Source organism: Salarias fasciatus, chromosome 23 (genome assembly GCF_902148845.1).
Source record: "Salarias fasciatus chromosome 23, fSalaFa1.1, whole genome shotgun sequence".
NCBI classification, from domain to species: Eukaryota; Metazoa; Chordata; class Actinopteri; order Blenniiformes; family Blenniidae; genus Salarias; species Salarias fasciatus.
In genome coordinates this window covers 32,585,697-32,604,487 of record NC_043766.1, presented here as the reverse complement: position 1 = coordinate 32,604,487, position 18,791 = coordinate 32,585,697, and the positions used below count along the sequence as shown (strand labels likewise).

General features: G+C 46.6%; 1 protein-coding gene across 1 annotated transcript in view; it reads right to left on the bottom strand.

Annotated features, from left to right (window-relative positions):
* The window catches only part of adcy1a (adenylate cyclase 1a), a 74,673-nt gene that overhangs the window by 40,864 nt on the left and 15,018 nt on the right, over positions 1 to 18,791 (bottom strand). Inside the window, 2 exon segments of the mRNA XM_030082461.1 lie at positions 12,583 to 12,694; positions 17,488 to 17,606. Coding sequence (XP_029938321.1) covers positions 12,583 to 12,694; positions 17,488 to 17,606 — 231 coding nt within the window.

The window sequence follows — 18,791 nt, the reverse complement described above, 5'->3', positions numbered from 1 at the left end:
TGAGCGTACCAGTCAAATTTTATTTGTGTTTAGCATGTAGCATCACTGGTGTGTGTGAGCCCTGAAAGAATTTCGCATGTAGCATGTAGCATCACTGGTGTGTGAGAAACGCTTTAGCATGTAGCATGTAGCATCAGTGTTGTGTGAGCCCTGAAACTCTTTAGCATGTAGCACGGGTTGAAGCTGGTAAACTAATGAGCGACATCCGGCTAACTCTGCCGGTCCAAAAGTCTCTGCTGATTCTCATTTATATTAAAGAATCTCCAACCGCAGACATTGCTCGTCGTCTCCTTTCTGCCTGCTGCAGACGCTGCTGATGGATGACGTCACATAATATTGGCCGGGTTATATCGGGGAACTTTTGTTCTGTGCAGTATCTGACCCGATACCCGATGCTGGCATCGTTATCAGTGCATCCAAATCAATAACATATTTTGATCATTTTCATTACCATGATTGTTGGAGGGAATGTATCCTTATGAATATGACAACTATCTAATTTGATATAGATATTTTTTCTAAAGCATAAACTGTGCAAAACCTTCAAAAAGACTTTCTTTTTCAATAAATCTGTTAATGCATTATTTTATTATAAGTTGCTGTAATTACATTTGGAAAGATTTTTTTCTTTTAAATGCTACTTCACACGCGTACTAATTTTTTTACTTTCTTGGCAGTTATTAAGATAAGGACTTAAAAAAAGCCAGAATTATTACACTATTGGCATTGATTACCTGTTTGCCATGGCAAACAGGTCCTGGGTGACGGGCCAGACTGAGAGCAGTTCAAAACCCCCTATGATTAGAAAAAGAACAAAGGTCGTTACGTCGCCCGGTATGGCGCAGCCGGGGCCCCACCCTGGAGCCAGGCCTGGGGTTGGGGCTCGTAAGCGAGCGCCTGGTGGCCGGGTCTTTGCCCACGGGGCCCGGCCGGGCTCAGCCCGAAGGGACGACGTGGGCCTGACCTCCGGTGGGCTCACCACCCACCGAGGGAACCGTAGGGGCCGGGTGCAGTGTGGATTGGGTGGCAGCCGACGGCAGGGTGCCCGGCGACCCGATCCCCGGACACAGAGACTGGCTCTAGGGACATGGAATGTCACCTCGTTGGCGGGGAAGGAGCCTGAGCTTGTGAGGGAGGTTGAGAGGTACCGGCTAGATATAGTCGGGCTCACCTCCACACATAGCCTGGGCTCTGGAACCCAACCTCTCGAGAAGGGCTGGACTCTCCACTTTTCTGGCGTTGCCCGCGGTGAGAGGCGGCGGGCTGGTGTGGGTTTGCTTATAGCCCCACAGCTCAGCCGCCATGTGTTGGAGTTCACCCCAGTGAACGAGAGGGTTGCATCCCTGCGCCTTCGGGTCGGGGATAGGTGCCTCACTGTTGTCTCGGCTTACGGGCCGAACAGCAGTGCAGAGTACCCGGCCTTCTTGGAGTCCCTGGGAGGGGTGCTGGACAGTGCTCTGACTGGGGACTCCATTGTTCTACTGGGGGACTTCAACGCCCACGTGGGCAGCGACAGTGAGACCTGGAAGGGGGTGATTGGATCGCACGGCCTCCCCGATCTGAACCCGAGTGGTGTTCTGTTATTGGACTTCTGTGCTAGTCACAGTTTGTCCATAACGAACACCATGTTCGAGCACAGGGGTGTCCATAAGTGCACTTGGCACCAGGACACCCTAGGTCGGAGGTCGATGATCGACTTTGTTGTCGTGTCATCTGACCTCCGGCCGCGTGTTTTGGACACTCGGGTGAAGAGAGGGGCAGAGCTGTCGACCGATCACCACCTGGTGGTGAGTTGGATTCGCTGGCGGAGGAGGAAACCAGACAGACTTGGCAGACCCAAACGTGTTGTGAGGGTCTGCTGGGAACGTCTGGCGGAACCCTCTGTCAGCATGGCTTTCAACTCCCACCTCCGGGAGAGCTTCTCTCATGTCCCGAGGGAGGCTGGGGACATTGAGTCCGAGTGGACCATGTTCTCCACCTCCATTGTCGAAGCAGCTGCTCGGAGCTGTGGTCGTAAGGTCTCCGGTGCCTGTCGTGGCGGCAACCCCCAAACCCGGTGGTGGACACCGGAAGTAAGGGCTGCTGTCAAGCTGAAGAAGGAGTCCTATCGAGCCTTGCTGGCTCATGGGACTCCCGAAGCAGCTGACGGGTACCGGCAGGCCAAGCGAACTGCAGCCCGAGCAGTTGTGGAGGCAAAAACTCGGGTCTGGGAGGAGTTCGGGGAGGCCATGGAGGAGGACTATCGGTCGGCCTCGAAGAAATTCTGGCAAACCGTCCGGCGCCTCAGGAGGGGAAAGCAGGTCTCCGCCAACACTGTTTACAGTGGAGGTGGGGAGCTGCTGACCTCAACTGGGGATATTGTTGGACGGTGGAAGGAATACTTCGAGGACCTCCTCAATCCCATCGCCACGTCTTCCGTGGAGGAAGCAGAGGCTGAGGTCTCAGAGGTGGACTCGTCCATCACCCAAGCTGAAGTCACTGAGGTGGTTGGCAAGCTCCTCGGTGGCAAGGCACCGGGGGTGTACGAGATTCGGCCTGAGTACCTTAAGTCTCTGGATGTGCAGGGACTGTCTTGGTTGACACGTCTCTGCAACATCGCGTGGCGGTCGGGGACGGTGCCTCTGGATTGGCAGACCGGGGTGGTGGTCCCCCTGTTTAAAAAGGGGGACCGGAGGGTGTGCTCCAACTATAGGGGGATTACACTCCTCAGCCTCCCCGGGAAAGTCTATTCCAGGGTACTGGAGAGGAGGATCCGACCGATAGTCGAACCTCGGATCCAGGAGGAACAATGCGGTTTTCGTCCTGGTCGTGGAACAGTGGACCAGCTCTATGGAGCTCCATAGGGTGCTCGAGGGTTCGTGGGAGTTTGCCCAACCAGTCCACATGTGTTTTGTGGATTTGGAGAAGGCATTCGACCGTGTCCCTCGTGGTGTCTTGTGGGGGGTGCTCCGGGAATACGGAGTCCGGGGCCCCTTGTTAAGGGCCGTCCGGTCTTTGTATGACCGGAGTAGGAGTCTGGTCCACATTGCCGGCAGTAAGTCGGACCTGTTCCCGGTGCATGTTGGACTCCGGCAGGGCTGCCCTTTGTCACCGGTTCTGTTCATAATCTTCATGGACAGAATTTCTAGGTGCAGCCAGGGGCCGGAGGGGATCCGGTTCGGGAACCACAGGATTTCATCTCTGCTTTTTGCAGATGATGTTGTCCTGTTGGCTTCATCGAACCCGGACCTACAGCATGCACTGGGGCGGTTCGCAGCCGAGTGTGAAGCGGCAGGGATGAGGATCAGCACCTCCAAATCCGAGGCCATGGTCCTCGACCGGAGGAAGGTGGCTTGCCCCCTCCAGGTTGGTGGAGAGACCCTAGCCCAAGTGGAGGAGTTCAAGTATCTTGGGGTCTTGTTCACGAGTGGGGGACGGATGGAGCGTGAGATTGACAGGCGGATCGGTGCAGCGGCTGCAGTGATGCAGTCGTTGTATCGGTCCGTCGTGGTGAAGAAGGAGCTGAGCCGAAAGGCGAAGCTCTCGATTTACCGGTCAATCTACGTTCCCACCCTCACCTATGGTCATGAGCTTTGGGTCATGACCGAAAGGACAAGATCCCGGATACAAGCAGCCGAAATGAGCTTCCTCCGTAGGGTGGCTGGGCGCTCCCTTAGAGATAGGGTGAGGAGCTCAGTCACCAGGGAGGAGCTCGGAGTAGAGCCGCTACTCCTCCACATCGAGAGGAACCAGCTGAGGTGGCTCGGACATCTGTTTAGGATGCCTCCTGGACGCCTCCCTAGGGAGGTGTTCCGGGCATGTCCCACTGGGAAGAGACCCCGGGGAAGACCCAGGACACGCTGGAGAGACTATGTCTCTCGGCTGGCCTGGGAACGCCTTGGGATCCTCCCAGAGGAGCTGGAGGAAGTGTCTGGGGACAGGGAAGTCTGGGCATCCCTGCTGAGACTGCTGCCCCCGCGACCCGGCCCCGGATAAGCGGTAGAAAATGGATGGATGGATGGATGGATGGCATTGATTACATTATTCGTTACAATATGCATCATTATCCTGATGTGTTGTGGATATCTGGGCATTTCGTCTGCAGTCCAATGCAGTCGCTTCGGCACACTTAATTTATTTTTTGTTGGTATTCGAGACTGGCTGCGTTGAGCGAAGCTCTGATGGTTCCACCTCCTTGACATGCTGGTATTGCAGCTAATGCAAGTGGCTGCACTGCCGATACGGTTTGGTTACTGCGTGAGTTCTCATGCAAACTGTGCTCAGTTCATGGCAGCTAGCATAAAAGAAATAAATAAATCCTATAGTGTTTCCTTCACCTTTGATTTAGTTTCCAACACTTCCTGCAGGAAGACATTTCACTCCTCAGTTGCTAAGCGCTCCGTTATTAAAGCTTGTTTTCTGCAGGCAGCTGCACGCTCATGAGTATTTCCAACCACATTTCACGGTCTTCATTAGCAGAGTGATCCTTGGAAGATCAAGGGCATCGTTCTTATCCGACATCGGACCTCAGTCAACACTGACGCGACCGGCTGCTGTCATGTGACCGCACACGGCGCTGCTGGCGAACGGAGGTGCTCGGGAGAGCTTCAGAATGGGAACGATCGTCTCTGTGACCTGTTCAGCACGTGATCAGTCTGTCGAGATAATTGGTAAATAATTGGTAAATTGCAATGTGCAATATATTTATTTTTATCATTCTAGTAACAAAGTTGGCACGATTAGTACTCATTCTCAGCCGAGATAAACCAAACAAAGTAAACCTAACGACTTTACTTTCTCACTTTATTGCTTTAGCTACAAGTTAAATTAGAGACTTTAGCGATACACCAATACCGACACCACTATCATGTCCAATTCGGCACAGACTCCCGGTAATCCTAAAAGCTCTGATTCAACCTGACCAGTGTTACATGATGTCAGTCAGTGTGGCGACATGGGTGTTGATAATTCGGAATTGTTTCTTCCGAAGTAAGCAGTTTCAAATTATACTGATGAGCTTGGTGTTTACATGGGAAAAATGAAGGATTACAGCATCTTTAACGCAGGGGGCTGTGAAGCGTTCTGATTGGACAGGGAGCGACCGTGACGTAGTGTCATCTTCTTTACGTAAACAAAGCACGTATGTCACCGGCGATGTTTCGCTCTTTCTTTCTCGAATAACTTGATGCTACAGCTTTGAAAATGTCCACATTGTTATGCGCTCGTCCATCCACTTTTTCCAAATATCAATTTCTTCTAAGGCTCTCATTAAATTAATTGTTACCATACGAGTTGAACCGTGGGCCGCCATCTTGGACTACTGCGTTGTCATGGCGGAACGTGCACAGAACAATCAGAAGACGCGCTTAATTTACGTATAATTTCGCTTCCAAAGGAGAAAAAAAAAACGGCCGGTCTTATTAGATTTCAACTTAATTCCGAACAAAGTTTTCAGGCATCTGCATGGTCATCTTAGAGTCATATAAGAATAGAATAAGAATATTACATGGTACCAGGAGTGGGGTGAAGCAACAGATCAACACTAAATGGACGCAGAACCAACTCATTTGAAACTTCCTGGGAATGTGGATAAAAGTCGGAGGTCTTTCAAACAGCAAATCCTGCTGTCGGGGAGGATCGACGGGCAGAAGAAAGAAAAACAGCAATGATGCTCAACATCGCCGGCACAGAAGCAAGAGAAGTCTTCACCACTGTGTTGCTCAACCTGACAAGTTGGATGAAGAATTCAAGAAGCTTAACATGCATTGACCATTGAAGAAAAATGACACGTTAGGTACATCTCTCGCTCACGCTTACAGCAGCAAGATGAGCCATCTGACAATTTTCTCACTGACCTCAAGATAAAAGCTCAGTCCTGTAACGTTGAGAATCTTAGAGACTCTGTGATAACAGACGCTTGGAACTAATGAGAAGAAGCTCCGGGAGGAACTGTTAAGAAGAACAGAAGTCACGTTGGACAGCGCTATAACAATATGTGGAGCCAGTGAGCTAGCATGTCAACATGCACTGACTAAGGCCTTGTCACTGAAAGGAAAGCCATGGAGCAAATTTAAAAAACAATGACCATATCGTTAAAACATATGATAAAGAGATGTTCACTTGTGGGATGTGTGGTGAAAAGCACCGACCAAGGCAGTCCTGTCTGAGGAAAAACATGTTAAGGACAAAATCATCATGCTAGAACGTGTCTCTCTAAGAAGAACAGGGTGACGCACAGTGCGGGAGGACACTGATGACAGTGACGACTTGAGTAAAACATTTTTCATCAAGATGGTGTCACATGAATGGGAAGACAAAGCAGAGACTGCACAACCAAACAATAAAAGTCAGACTGTAAATACAGTATCAGATGACAGATGGACAGCACCACTGTTCAGTGGGGACAACTATAACATTCAAAACTGAGACAGGAGCCAAAGTGAACTTGATCAGTGAGGATGATTTCAAGACTGACTGGCTGAGAAGCCTGGGACCTTCACAGAAAAGGTCACACCCCTGAAGGTTCATAATAATCAGTCATTAAGAAGCAAAAGGAAGTGACAGTGGGAAAAAACCCCAGCAAAACCTGATGTCCACCGTCATGCCTAATGGACACGAGTCACTCCGAGGAGACAAAGCCTCTGAGAGCGTCCGACTCGTGAAGAAGATCAATCAAATAAACACAGCCAACATGAAAATGATGAAACAGGTCAAAAGACTGGACCAACAACAGTGCAAGGGATCTACAGACATCGTCAACAGATTTCCTGATGTCTTCATAGGATGTGGGACGTTACCAAATACAGCTCAAGGACGACGCCAAGCCTGTGGTGCATGCTCCAAGGAGAGTGCCAGCACCACTCAGAGCTGGCTTGAAAAAAGAGTTTGAAAGAATGACTCCAAAAAGAAAAATACAGGCATTTTAAGAGAGTCGTGATCCCAAAGATTTAAATAAAAATATTCAAGGAGAGCATTATGAGATCCTGAAACAAGAAGAGATGAATAGTGAAATAGCAGGAGCAAAGTTTTTAGCAAGCTGTTGATTTTATTTTGCGAGTTTCAGTTTTGCATAAATCGCCCTATCACAGCGCCTCCTCTGCCCACGTGATGCGCTCACGTGACGGGCTGGACCAGTCACATTTACATCCGGTTTACAATGTTCGATATGGAGAAAGGGATTTCAGAACGCTATGGGTGACGTCGCGAAAGGTCCATCCATTTTATTTACTATCAATGCCTTCAACACACCGTGGCGGTGAGATTCCCGTTTGGCATCAGTTCCATCACGGAGGGTCTGGCCCTGAGTCTACATTGACCACTTTTTGTGGTTTGGGGAAATGCACGCCAACAACATGATGAGAGATTAGAGAAACTCTAACAGAGAGTCAAAAAGAATGGGCTGAAACTTAACAAGAAAAGTGACTTTCCGGGGTCACAAGTGAAGTAGAGGAGCCGGACCAATCAAAAGTGCAAGAAATATTGTACATGCCAGCCCCCACTGACAACAAAGGAGCACAGCGAGCAAAAGGAATGATCATTCTCCTGCATAAATTCATTCCTAAATTTATTTCCAAGACAACGTCACACAGTATTTGAGCCAACTGCTCGATATGAGAAAGAGTGGGAAAAAAAATGATAAGAAACTCTAACTACAGAGCCAGTCCTCACATACTTTGACCCAACAAAACCAACTAAGATCTCCAGTGACGCCTCCAAAGAGGGTTTGGCAGCTGTGCTGTTCCAACTGAATGGAGACAAATGCCAACCGGTGGGATATGCATCAAGATCGATGACACAATCGGAGAAACGCTAAGAACAAATAGAAAAAGAGACATTGTGCTTATTGATTGGATGTGGAAAGTTTCACAGTGATCTTTGGATTACCAGCCTTTACAGCAGAAACTGACCAAAAACCGCTGATATCAATCAGAAGAAAGATCCTCGATGAAATGTCACCCAGGACACAGCGAATGACGATGGTTTTGCAACATTACGATTTTTATTTCATCTACACAACAGGGTAGTGCAGGCAGATGCTGCACCAAGCAGTCCAGTCACCTCCACAACTCCTGATGTTGAAACACACATTAACATGGTGACTGCTTACCTGTCAGCACCGGATGTCATGTTGCAGCAAACTGTACTGGAGGCTGCAAAAGGATCCTCTGCTGCAGAAGGTGTCTCACCATGTCCAAAATGCTCGGTCAAAAGGTGCTCGCCCACAGTTCTGCTCAGTGCGTGCAGATAATGGTCTGGTGCAGAGGCAAAGCAGGACTGCTATCCCACAGTCCATGCACCAGGACACGCTCCAGCGTATCCACCAGGGACATCTCGGCATGGGGAAAAATGCAAAAGGGGAGTGAGAGAAGCAGTTTATTGGCCGTCGACACAGATATCGAGGAGGTGATCCAAAAATGTCAAATATGTCTCAAAACATCACAGACGAATAGGTTCAGATTGTTAAGACATTGTAAAAAAAAAAAAAAAAGAAAAGAAAAGAAAAGAAAAAAAATTCAAGTGACAGTGATACTCACCCATACCCGGCTTTGCTAAGTTACCGTGCTGCATCTCCGGAGTGTGAAGCATCCCCAGCTGAGCTACTCTTGCATCGAAAGCTGTGCACCACACTTCCACGCGTCACAAAGGACAACTGCAACAAGCCGACTGATAAATGGAGACTCCAGCCGAGAGAGACAAGGGACTACGACAGAACGGGTAGTTGTCTGGAACCTCGTCAGGAAAAGGACGTCGTGAGGATTGAGGGCCCTGATCCTGATTCCTGGGCTCAGAAAGCAGCGGGGCTCAGTTGAGACAGCGAATGCACACGTTTTGAGGAGAAACAGGAGGAGTCTGTTGAAGATTCATGACACTGAGACTCAAACCGGGGAGGCCGACTCTAAACAATGTAAACAATGATGTAGTTTGTCACATCAGTCGTATGTTGAGCCTCATTTGGTTTGGTCATGGAGATTTAAAGTATCTTAAAATTAAAGAAGAAAACAGCATGAAGAATGTTGAGAAAGACTGGCTTTTTTTTTTTTAGTTTGTCATATAATTTGTTTAGGTGCAGCGCTTTAGGACATTTTATTCATAGAGGAGCTAAAAAGGATTGAAAATGTATGAGTTTTGTTGCAGATGTAGAACTGTCCGCAAATCGGGAGCAGCTCTTGAAACACAGCTGTTGTTCTTTACTCGCCGAGATGAAAACAAAACTGGCCGACTGACGTCACATGCCGCGCCCGTTAAAGGGATACTTCAACATTTTTGCAAATTGGCCCATTTAGCGCAATTCCTTAGTCATTTCGAACAGTGTACTTACTTTTTTTGTGAGGGCGAGCTGTTGTTTATCCAGAGAACCTTTGAGAAGAACTGGCCTAAAGGGGTTACTGGATTCCAGCTGACCTGGAACTCATGATATGTGTAAGTGTAAACGCCATTGCGTCTGGAATCGGCTCGTGGTCAGAAAACATGAGACGGATTTTAATGCGTGGTGGAAAAGGGGCCAGTGAGCTTGGTCCCTCCGACTGTAGTCTGCACGGCGCAGTCCCTAAAGAGACGCTACACACCACGCCGTCCAAACTGCGGACGCACTCATACACTCGACGCTGTTGAGAGGGAAGCAGCGGACGCGGTTTGTCACCATGTACAGCCTTTGCATATCATTTGCATATGGAGGGTGAATCAGACATAATGGCATTTAATAAGTACTCGGTATCGGAACGTAGCTAGTTGTACTTGTCTTTTAAAAAAGTGGCATCGATGTATCCCTAGGAGAAAGTTATCAAGAACTTCCATAAACATTCAGCTCAGGGTTTTGTGGTGTTGGTTTACAATACGTCTTTAACGATGTGAAGTTTCTTCATGAACCGAAACTGGAAGCCGTTACACCCGGTTCATCTTTTCAATTTCTCTTAAGTCCAAACAACCCAGATTTTACATCCTGTTTTCTACATTCATTTTATTTTTCTTAAATATGCATATAAACATGACTTCTCTCACATTATTTATTTAATTAACTGTTTATGTAGTTATACAAATGTTTATGCATTAGTTTGTTTTTTGGTTATTTTTAAATCTATCTACCTGACTATATAACTGTTTATTTAACATTCATTTATTTACTTGTTTCTGAATTCATCATTTATCTATTCAAATATTTGTTGACATACACTTCTACATTCATTTTTTTCCTTTATTGATACAGAAAGAGCCTTTAACAAATCTTAGAACACTATTCACTTATTTCATTATTTATGCAGATTCACAGTTCATTTGTTCATTCATTCATTCACTGATCATTCCATAATGTATTCATTTCTGTACTATCATTTAAAGAACCTTTTATATATATATATATATATATATATATATATATAAAAAAATTACGTTTTTTTCCCCCCAATTTTACTATTTATTACTTTATTTGGCTGTATTTCGGTTATTTATTTATTTATTTGTGCATAATTTTCTGTGTTCAGGATGAAAGCGTTTTATCACTCAAGTTTCATGTTCACTCGGTGTGTGTGTGTGTGTGTGTGTGTGTGTGTGCGTGTGTGTGTGTGTGTGTGTGTGTGTGTGTGTGTGTGAGTGATCCAGTATTAATACGGTTACAGTGGTCTTTGAGCAGATAACCCATCACTCACCTAATCTTCTGTCCTAGAAAACAATGTTGCACAAGCTCAATGATGTCCACTGCACACACACACACACACACACACACACACACACACACACACACACACACACACACAGCTCCTCAGCTGTTATTTTTCTCCCCTCTGTCTAAAGATCAGTTCGCTCAGATCTCTCTCTCTCTCTTCAGCCTCCTTCCCGTTCATTTTCCTCCTTGACCTTCATCCCCTCCCCCTCCTCCTCCTCCTCCTCCTCTCCTTCCTCCTCCTCCTCCTCCTCAATGTCCGTCAAACCTTTCCAGCTTCACTTTCACTATTTGGATCAATACATGGCTTGGCATAATAAATGAGCTCCAGGACTAAATAATACATTTGGTTTTCTTGGAGGCTGTTTTGTGCTGCAGAGGAACGAGCGGCTGAAACAGGAGCTGTTTCCAACTGGTCAGAGTCACTCGCGGCCAGCCCGCCGCCCTCGCCATCGGCACAGAGTGGCGGCTCCAGCTTTTCTTAACAGAACCGCACGTTCCTCTGCAGCTTCCTCCACCGGACCAACTCAGCTCACTGATGCCGAGGCCACATTTACCGTCACGAGCTTAATTCTAACACAAAATGTCACATCTGTCTAAAATATGAGCACAAGCTACGCAATGAGCTTCAATTTGCAACGCTGATGCATACGTGGTGAGAACATGCAAACCTCACACCGACGGTGACTCAGATCTGGGCCTCGCCGCTCGGAGCAGTGCAAACCACTCACCCTTTAAACATCGGACGAAAGTGAACGCAACTTTGAAACTTCTGCTTATGATTTGCTTTCAGAAGCAGGGAGGCATGCTGGGTAATTTATCGGTTCAGTCACTTTCTGAGAATAACTTCAGAGCAGGAAGTTAAGCTCAGTGGTAATTTTTCTGGTCCTTTTAATTGGGAACAGTACTGAATGGACTTTGTTCAAATGTCTCTTTCTTCATTTAGTGAAATCGTGATTTAAAAATAGAAATGGTGTCACGATTTTTTATGTGACTGCAAGTAAATTTTTAACCAATTTTTTATTTATCTTTAAAAACCTGAATTTACCACAACTGAGCTGAAGGTTTTCACTAGAAGACATTCTCTGAAGGTTTGCATAAAGCTAGACTGTGATTTGTGATTAAAGCAGATGGAGGGACGTAAAACACAAAGCTGTACAACTTAATTTAACTTAAAAAAAAAAAAAAAGCGGAATAAACATTAAGTCTGTCCATCTTACTGAAGTTTATCAGCAAACATTAAAAAGTGTACTTTAGTCATTGGCTGTCTGAAACAGTTGAAAAACATTTGAAAATATTGAATATGTTAAGCATTATACAAGCTTTCGTCTTAGTTTTTGTATTTATATATATGAAGACTCTGGAGAAAAACACTGTTTTCATTGACTATCTACTGAGTGTGCACAGGAGACCTATTTACGATGGCCCGGCAGCTTTTGTGTCTTATACATGGAGACAGAGCCCAAATGTTTTCATAAAGTTGAGTTTACCTTCGTTTCCAGGGAGACGGTCAGTTCTTAAAACGTTTCTGTGTGAACGGACGCCCCAAACGCTACAAAACAGTTGCATTTCAGTCGAAAATGGACGCTATAATGGCAGCACAGTGTCCAGGGAGCAGCCAGGGATGGAGGGTCCTGCTCAGCGGCTAACCTGTCACCAGCGGGATTCGAACACATGGTGCTTCAACATGCGTGAGGGCAAAAAAATTTCCTTCATACCCCGACCTTTCAAGCATTAAAAAAAGGCAAATGAAAGCTACTTCTGCTATGCCTATAAGAGACAACAAGCAGTTAAACTGTAGACAGAATGACCTGCATCCACTCTCGATATGATATGATTATACATTACTGTGTAGTAGACAATCTTCAGAGTCTAGTAAAATAAACTGAAGAGAAGCAGCGGTCTACAGGCAAGTCCCATCATGTTGTGTAGCCTGGTGAACTTACTGTGGCCAGTTCATCGAACTTCCCGAAGAGCTCGTTGAGCAGCTTGACCAGCTCCTGGGCCGTGCACTGAGAGGCCAAGCTGGTGAAGCCCACGATGTCTGCAAACAGGATGCTGCCGGGGCGGAGAGACCAAAAAAAAAAAAAAAGACATTTCAGTTGAACTGTGGCAGCCTCTACGAGTGAAGGCATCTGACGTTTGTCCGCCTTCCCGCTTCTGCTCGTTCTCGGGTCAATAAAACATAAATTCTAGCGGAACGCACCAGGCAGGTTAACAGTTTTCTGGCAGAGAGGACCCCACAGATCACACAGAAGCAAGACAGAAAACAGGATAATGGCGATCAGAAGCGAGGCGACGGCAATAATCTCATCTACGGTTAGTGAAAGCGTCTTTGAGACCAGCCACTAAATCACTTACGGAGCCAAATTGCCTGCTGCTGGCTAGCTGCTGCGCTGGGCTGGAGGAAGGTGTTGAGAGCTACTCAGCCCCTGATTCATTTGCTCAGAGGTGGGCCAGATGGCAGCCAAACAAGGTGTTATGGATCTTATTGACTCACTGAAAAATTGCTGCTCTCAGCGGAGCAAAGGCATCAGAGCTGGGATTGGGTACACTGTGAGGAAAAAAAATGTAAACAGCTGTCACTTTCAACAGCTTTGACTATTTTAATTAGCTTTTTTTTTCTCAACCTGACACACACACACAAATAAAACACATACAGAACAACACCTTGAGAACAAAGCATATCCATTAACATAAGAACACATGCAGGTTATGCTCTCCTTATATATAATAAATAATAAATAAAGGAGCTGCAATATGCTGTTTTAGTTTTACTTTTGTTATGGTAAGTATAAACGTTTGAATAAATATTGGTGTTGGTGCTAAATATGTCTGAATGATAATCAAGACCGATGAATAAGTGAAAATATAAATGAAAGAATGCCGTATTTTGCAAATTCCCTAAGATTGTACTTTATTCTCGACACAACATAATGAAGAAGCACGTAACTGTCTCTCATACGTCTGCATCTAAAAATTTACCCTCCACCCGTCCCCCCCCCCCCACCCAACCATGTACAGCATGCAAAACTGGACTAAGGCCCTGTGTACACAACGTTTCAGGTGAAAATGCATTGTTTTAGTGTCTTTTTTTTTGTTTTGTATTAAAAAAAAAAAAGTTTTTGCTTTTGCAAAGCAACTTTTTGAAAATGGTGTCTTCGTACACAGAAACGACAGAAATGTTAAACGATGAGTTTAGCATGTAAAGCTTGCTTTTGTCATGAAACAATGAAACAACCAGTGAAGAATACTCTAAACACTGGGAGCACACAGACATTCTCATGGAAAGATGACGAACTGGCAAAGCGCTATGGTCTGCTGTCTACTGAGCATGTGCAGAAGATGTGTGTGGCTTGCAGCAGCGCCTCAGAAAAGTTGCATTTTCAACTGTTTCCACTGAGACAGAGACGAAGCGCTTTCTAAAAGTTCCACTTTGGGAGTCCATCTCAAAAAGTGGCCTTTTAAACAGAGATGGCGTTGGGAGTGATTCTGAAAAGTTGTTTACATTTAGTCAAAGTGTTTTCAAAAACTTTTTATTTTCCCTCGAGTATTTCCAAAAAGTTTCGCCTTGGGACCTGTTTTCGAAAGGATGTGTTTTCAGAGCACTACTGTCACGTAGAACTGACTTTCAGAACAGAACAGAAGTTCTGTGTTTTCGCCGGAAGACACCGTGGTGTGAGCGGGAGCTCGGTCGACGATCGGCGGAGGCTCATTTGAGTTTTCTGCAATCAGCTGATATCGGCTCCTCCGCCCTGCGGCCCTGAACCGGACCGATCGGAGGATTTTCTGAGATACTGTTACATGATCTCCCCGTTAACAGTGACGTCAGGCAGCATCCGTCAAGCTTTCTATTCTTGTGCGGTTTACAGTGGCAGGTTCGCCATAGAGACTCATGAATTCTTCAAGCCGTGGGGGGTTTTTTTCAACTTCAAACAGGAAGCAGGATTCTAATTTACAGACAAACAACAGCTGAAATGACAGCTGCCCTGTCTGCAGATTAGCCGTCCTATTAAGCCAATGTAGCTGGCTTTTTGTGTCTCGTTAAACGCCGCAGCTGCACCAGAATCAAAGAGTAAAATAAACAAGATTACAAACGGGACCAGATACGCGACGGCGGGCTGTTTTTGATGCTCGGCGCTGCGGACGCTTTCGCCTCTGCCCGCGCTGAGGCGAGTCTTCAGACTGCAGTTGCGGGGCCCGTTTCTCTGCATCGTGACCGAGCCGCCGCGCCGGTTTTTTTGGCAGCGCGGCGCGGTTGCTCGGGAGCCTGATGTATGCAAAGCTGGGATCACGACTGCCGCTCCACAGAAGAGCAGCGCCGTGTGATCCGTCTTTGAATGGTGGCCGTGCCGCGGCTCGTGCTGCGGGTGAGGGCAGGCGCGGGGTGTGTATGTGTGTGTGTATGTGTGTGTGTGTGTGTGTGTGTGTGTGTGTGCGATCAAACGTTCCCGGGGCCAGATCAAAGAGCGAGGGGAGCCGTCACGCCCCTGCTCGGCAACATAAAGCCCAATTCTTTTTATTTTGTCTTTTCTTTTCTCACCGCCACGTGTCGTTCATGGGTTTGTTTGTGGCGCCTCTCTGGAGACGGGCGCCATGTGTGTCGTTTGGCCGAACGCCAGAGCATCAGCAGTAGCATTAGCTTTAGCATTAGCATTAGCGGTGGAGCTGGCGGACGGTGTTCCTGAGCTCTGTGTGTGTGTGTGTGTGTGTGTGTGTGTGCGTGTGAGAGCCTGGGCAGACACAGAGTGGAGAGGATTGACTCTTGACAGGAGTGTGCTTGATATGCAACCTAGCCCTCGACTCCTACACTCAGCAGCACTAACACAGCTCGACTGTTCTCTTCACTGCCTCGTTGCAAGGTAATCAGCTCGGAGTCAAGCCGGGTTCCTACACTCCACCGCGCTTCATCCGTTGTGGGAGCGTCAGACAAGGTTTCTGCATCAACTGGTGAAAATCAGGCAGGTGTTTCCGAACCATGAGAAAAATGCCAGCAGAACCGAAGTGAGCGTCACTTGACCGGCAGTCAAAAGGCTTGAGAATGAGAAGAACACTAGACTGTCAGTCAAATAAATGGAACGCCTCAGAAAGTCGTTGTGGCTTTCCGATGGTCTCCGATGGTCTAAAAGTAAAATATTCTAACTTTATTGGAAGTTGATCCACAATAATGCCTCATTTTACTCAAAGTTTACCAATGAGCGCGAGGCAAAGTGCAGAGTGTAAATTTAGAGATATTTGGAAGTTTTAAACACATTTATATGATGCCAGTGAAGTAGCTTTAAGTGCGTGTTGTTACGTTTTAATGTCACAAAAGCTTCACATTTATGTCGCAGCATTCTGGAAATTAACTGTTTCCATAGAAACAACAGAAATACTGAAAATGATGTAGTTATCATGTGGGACCACTAGTGAGTTGTTTGATTTTGTAATTAAACCACACACACATGCCAGCAGACAACAATAGGCGACAAACATATAAGTCCCAGGAGAATCTGGACTGAGACCAGGACCAGGACCATGCTGCCTACACCATGTTTCAGGTGAAAATGCATCATTTTCTCTTTTGGAAAAGTTGTGCATTGGCACTCTCGCTTGTCTTTTATAATGAAATGACACACATGCTCACAGAAAAAAAAAAAAAAACACACTACAGGTTGGGTGTTCAGTGACTCTGATCAGCGTTGTTAGGTAAACGGACACACAACAACAGTTGTTCATTTCTACTTGAAAACGATGTCGTGTAAATTGGAGCTTTAGCTCGGATTTAACAAATCTTCTTCTTCCCGTCTGGATCTTGTTGGCCAGGTAACTCGTAAATAAAGAACTTCAGTAGAGGCTGGAGTTAACAGTTAGCTCTGCATCGTCTGCTGGAACCGATCCCAGCTTCTTATGGGCGAAGGGCACCACCGCAGGGCCAACACACAGAGACCAACACACACACACACACACACACACACACACACACACACACACACACATCTAGGAGCCATTTAGGAACACTCATTAACCTTCCCTTTTTTTTGGACCGTGCAAGCACGCTGGAGTACTCAGAGGGTAGAACATGCAAACTGCACACAGAAAGACCCCGTGAGAACCCAGGACCTCCTTCCTGTGAGACAAGAGTGGCGTTCACTGTCTGTTTTTTTGTCTTTGGTCAAAACTCTTCCCTCTCAATAACAGGATTGGCGCAAGTTGTGCTTTTACTCATGTGTGCCAAGAGAAGTGGAGTCCTGCCGATATGTCATCAACGAGTGTTAAAACGGCCGTGTGGAGGCCCCGGTCATCTGTGGCCTCTCGCTCAGCTTCCTGTTGGTCCTGCCTAACATCACAAACTTTAACCCTGGGTTATAATAATCATCTCTGAACGGTCCACTGATGTCAACAGGCTCTTATTGATCCTCAATTTGTGGCAATAAAACAGGAAGTGCTGCTAATTTGTCCCAAAAAAAGAAGGAAACCCCCCCCCCCCCCCCCCCCCCCCAACATACTAATAGAAGAGAATCTAAGCTTGATGTTTTCAGCCTTGCAGAGAAAAAAAAATGCATCTCATGAGCGAAATACATGAGAAAAAGGCCACTTTATGAGCTCTGCACAGCTGTTGGAGACAGGAAGTCTCATGAGTTTAAAAGTCGTTGGATGAATTTCCCCTGTTGGGGCCCAGGGTGGGACGGAGGAGGAAACAATGCCGCGTTCGATCCACCTCCCTAACCTTTACGCGGAGCCTGATTGCATCTGCGTCAACGGGCGATCTTAATTGCTCCACTTCTATTCTTGACCTTGACGTCACCAGGCGGTGACACCTGGACACCGCGGCCCCGCCGCACACCCCTGTTGTCATGACAGCCTCGTACCTGACATTGTCGTGACGCTGGATGTAGATCTTGTGAAAGATCCTCTCAGGCGGCTTCAGGAAGTCCTCCTTCATCTCCATGGCAACGTTCCTGGGCAGGAGGCTCATTAGCAGACGCTCCTGGGGAGGGAAGGGTTAAAACGGAAGAGGAGGCAGCGTCAGAACTTCAAGCCAGGAGGACGTTCGCACACGCGCCGCACGTGGAGTCCCTGCTTCAGTCTGCTTCTGCACACGGCGGAGAAAAGCCGGTTACGGTGGAGCTCAAAGCTCCGATTTCAGCTCGTCGGGACCAGGACTCTGCTGCACCTTTAGTTTCTTCTTGTCTTGATAGTCCTTCAACTAGAACAGGAGTCTGCAGCCGTTTTTCACCTCCGGAGTCGCTCTCAGGATTTTGAAACAAATACGATTTGTCCAGAGCCGCAAAACTTGTATTTTTTGTTTTCAATCTAAAAATACATACAAAACTTGAGGATGGATTAATGAAGTTTCATAAACAATTTAGGTTACATCTTTAGTTTTTACAGCCATTTAAAGACTTTTTTCACAATTCTGCCTGGATTTTAGCACCTTGGCCACTTAGCTTCCAGTTGTTACTGCAGTTTCAGCTTCACTTGTAATTTTATTTTAACCCCCCTTCTTTTTTTTAACCTGGCAATAGCCATATTGACGTGCAGCAACGAATTGCTTCACATGTCAATCTGGGATTTCACTCAGTGAGGAAGGAGAGACTTGCTGTAGAACTCTTTGCGTTCATTGGACGGAAGGACACAGTGCGCCCGCCTCACCATGTTTGGTTTCAGCCAATCACTGCAAAGAAAAAACCTCTTGCTGATCGTTTTTCAAAGACGCAATAGAGGATTTATTCAAAACAGATTTAATCGCTGTCGGGACATCCATTGTTTTCGCTAGCCATGCTAATATTATTAGCAGTCCGTCGCTTCCTGCTTCCGTCACAGCTTTATGTCCCGCCCTAAACGACGCGTGATCGGTTTGACCAAAAAAAGTCTGATCCCGAGCGCATAGGCTCGAGCGGTGCAAGATGGATTCCCGTGGTGTGTGAGAACAAATACCGCGAGAATTCAGCTTGCCGGCAAGGTTATCTTTTCTTTTCTTTTAAAACATTTTTCTGTTGTCCTTTTTCTTTTTTTTTTTCTTTTTCTTTTGTTCTGTCATTTTTTTTTTCTAACAAAATAAAGTTGTAGTAGAAATTAAACCATTCTAGTTTCACTGTTCTACCTCTATATTTGTTTAGGAGTAGTTTTACCTATTTTAAGCAAGTACAGCTTTATAGCCTGGAGACAAGGC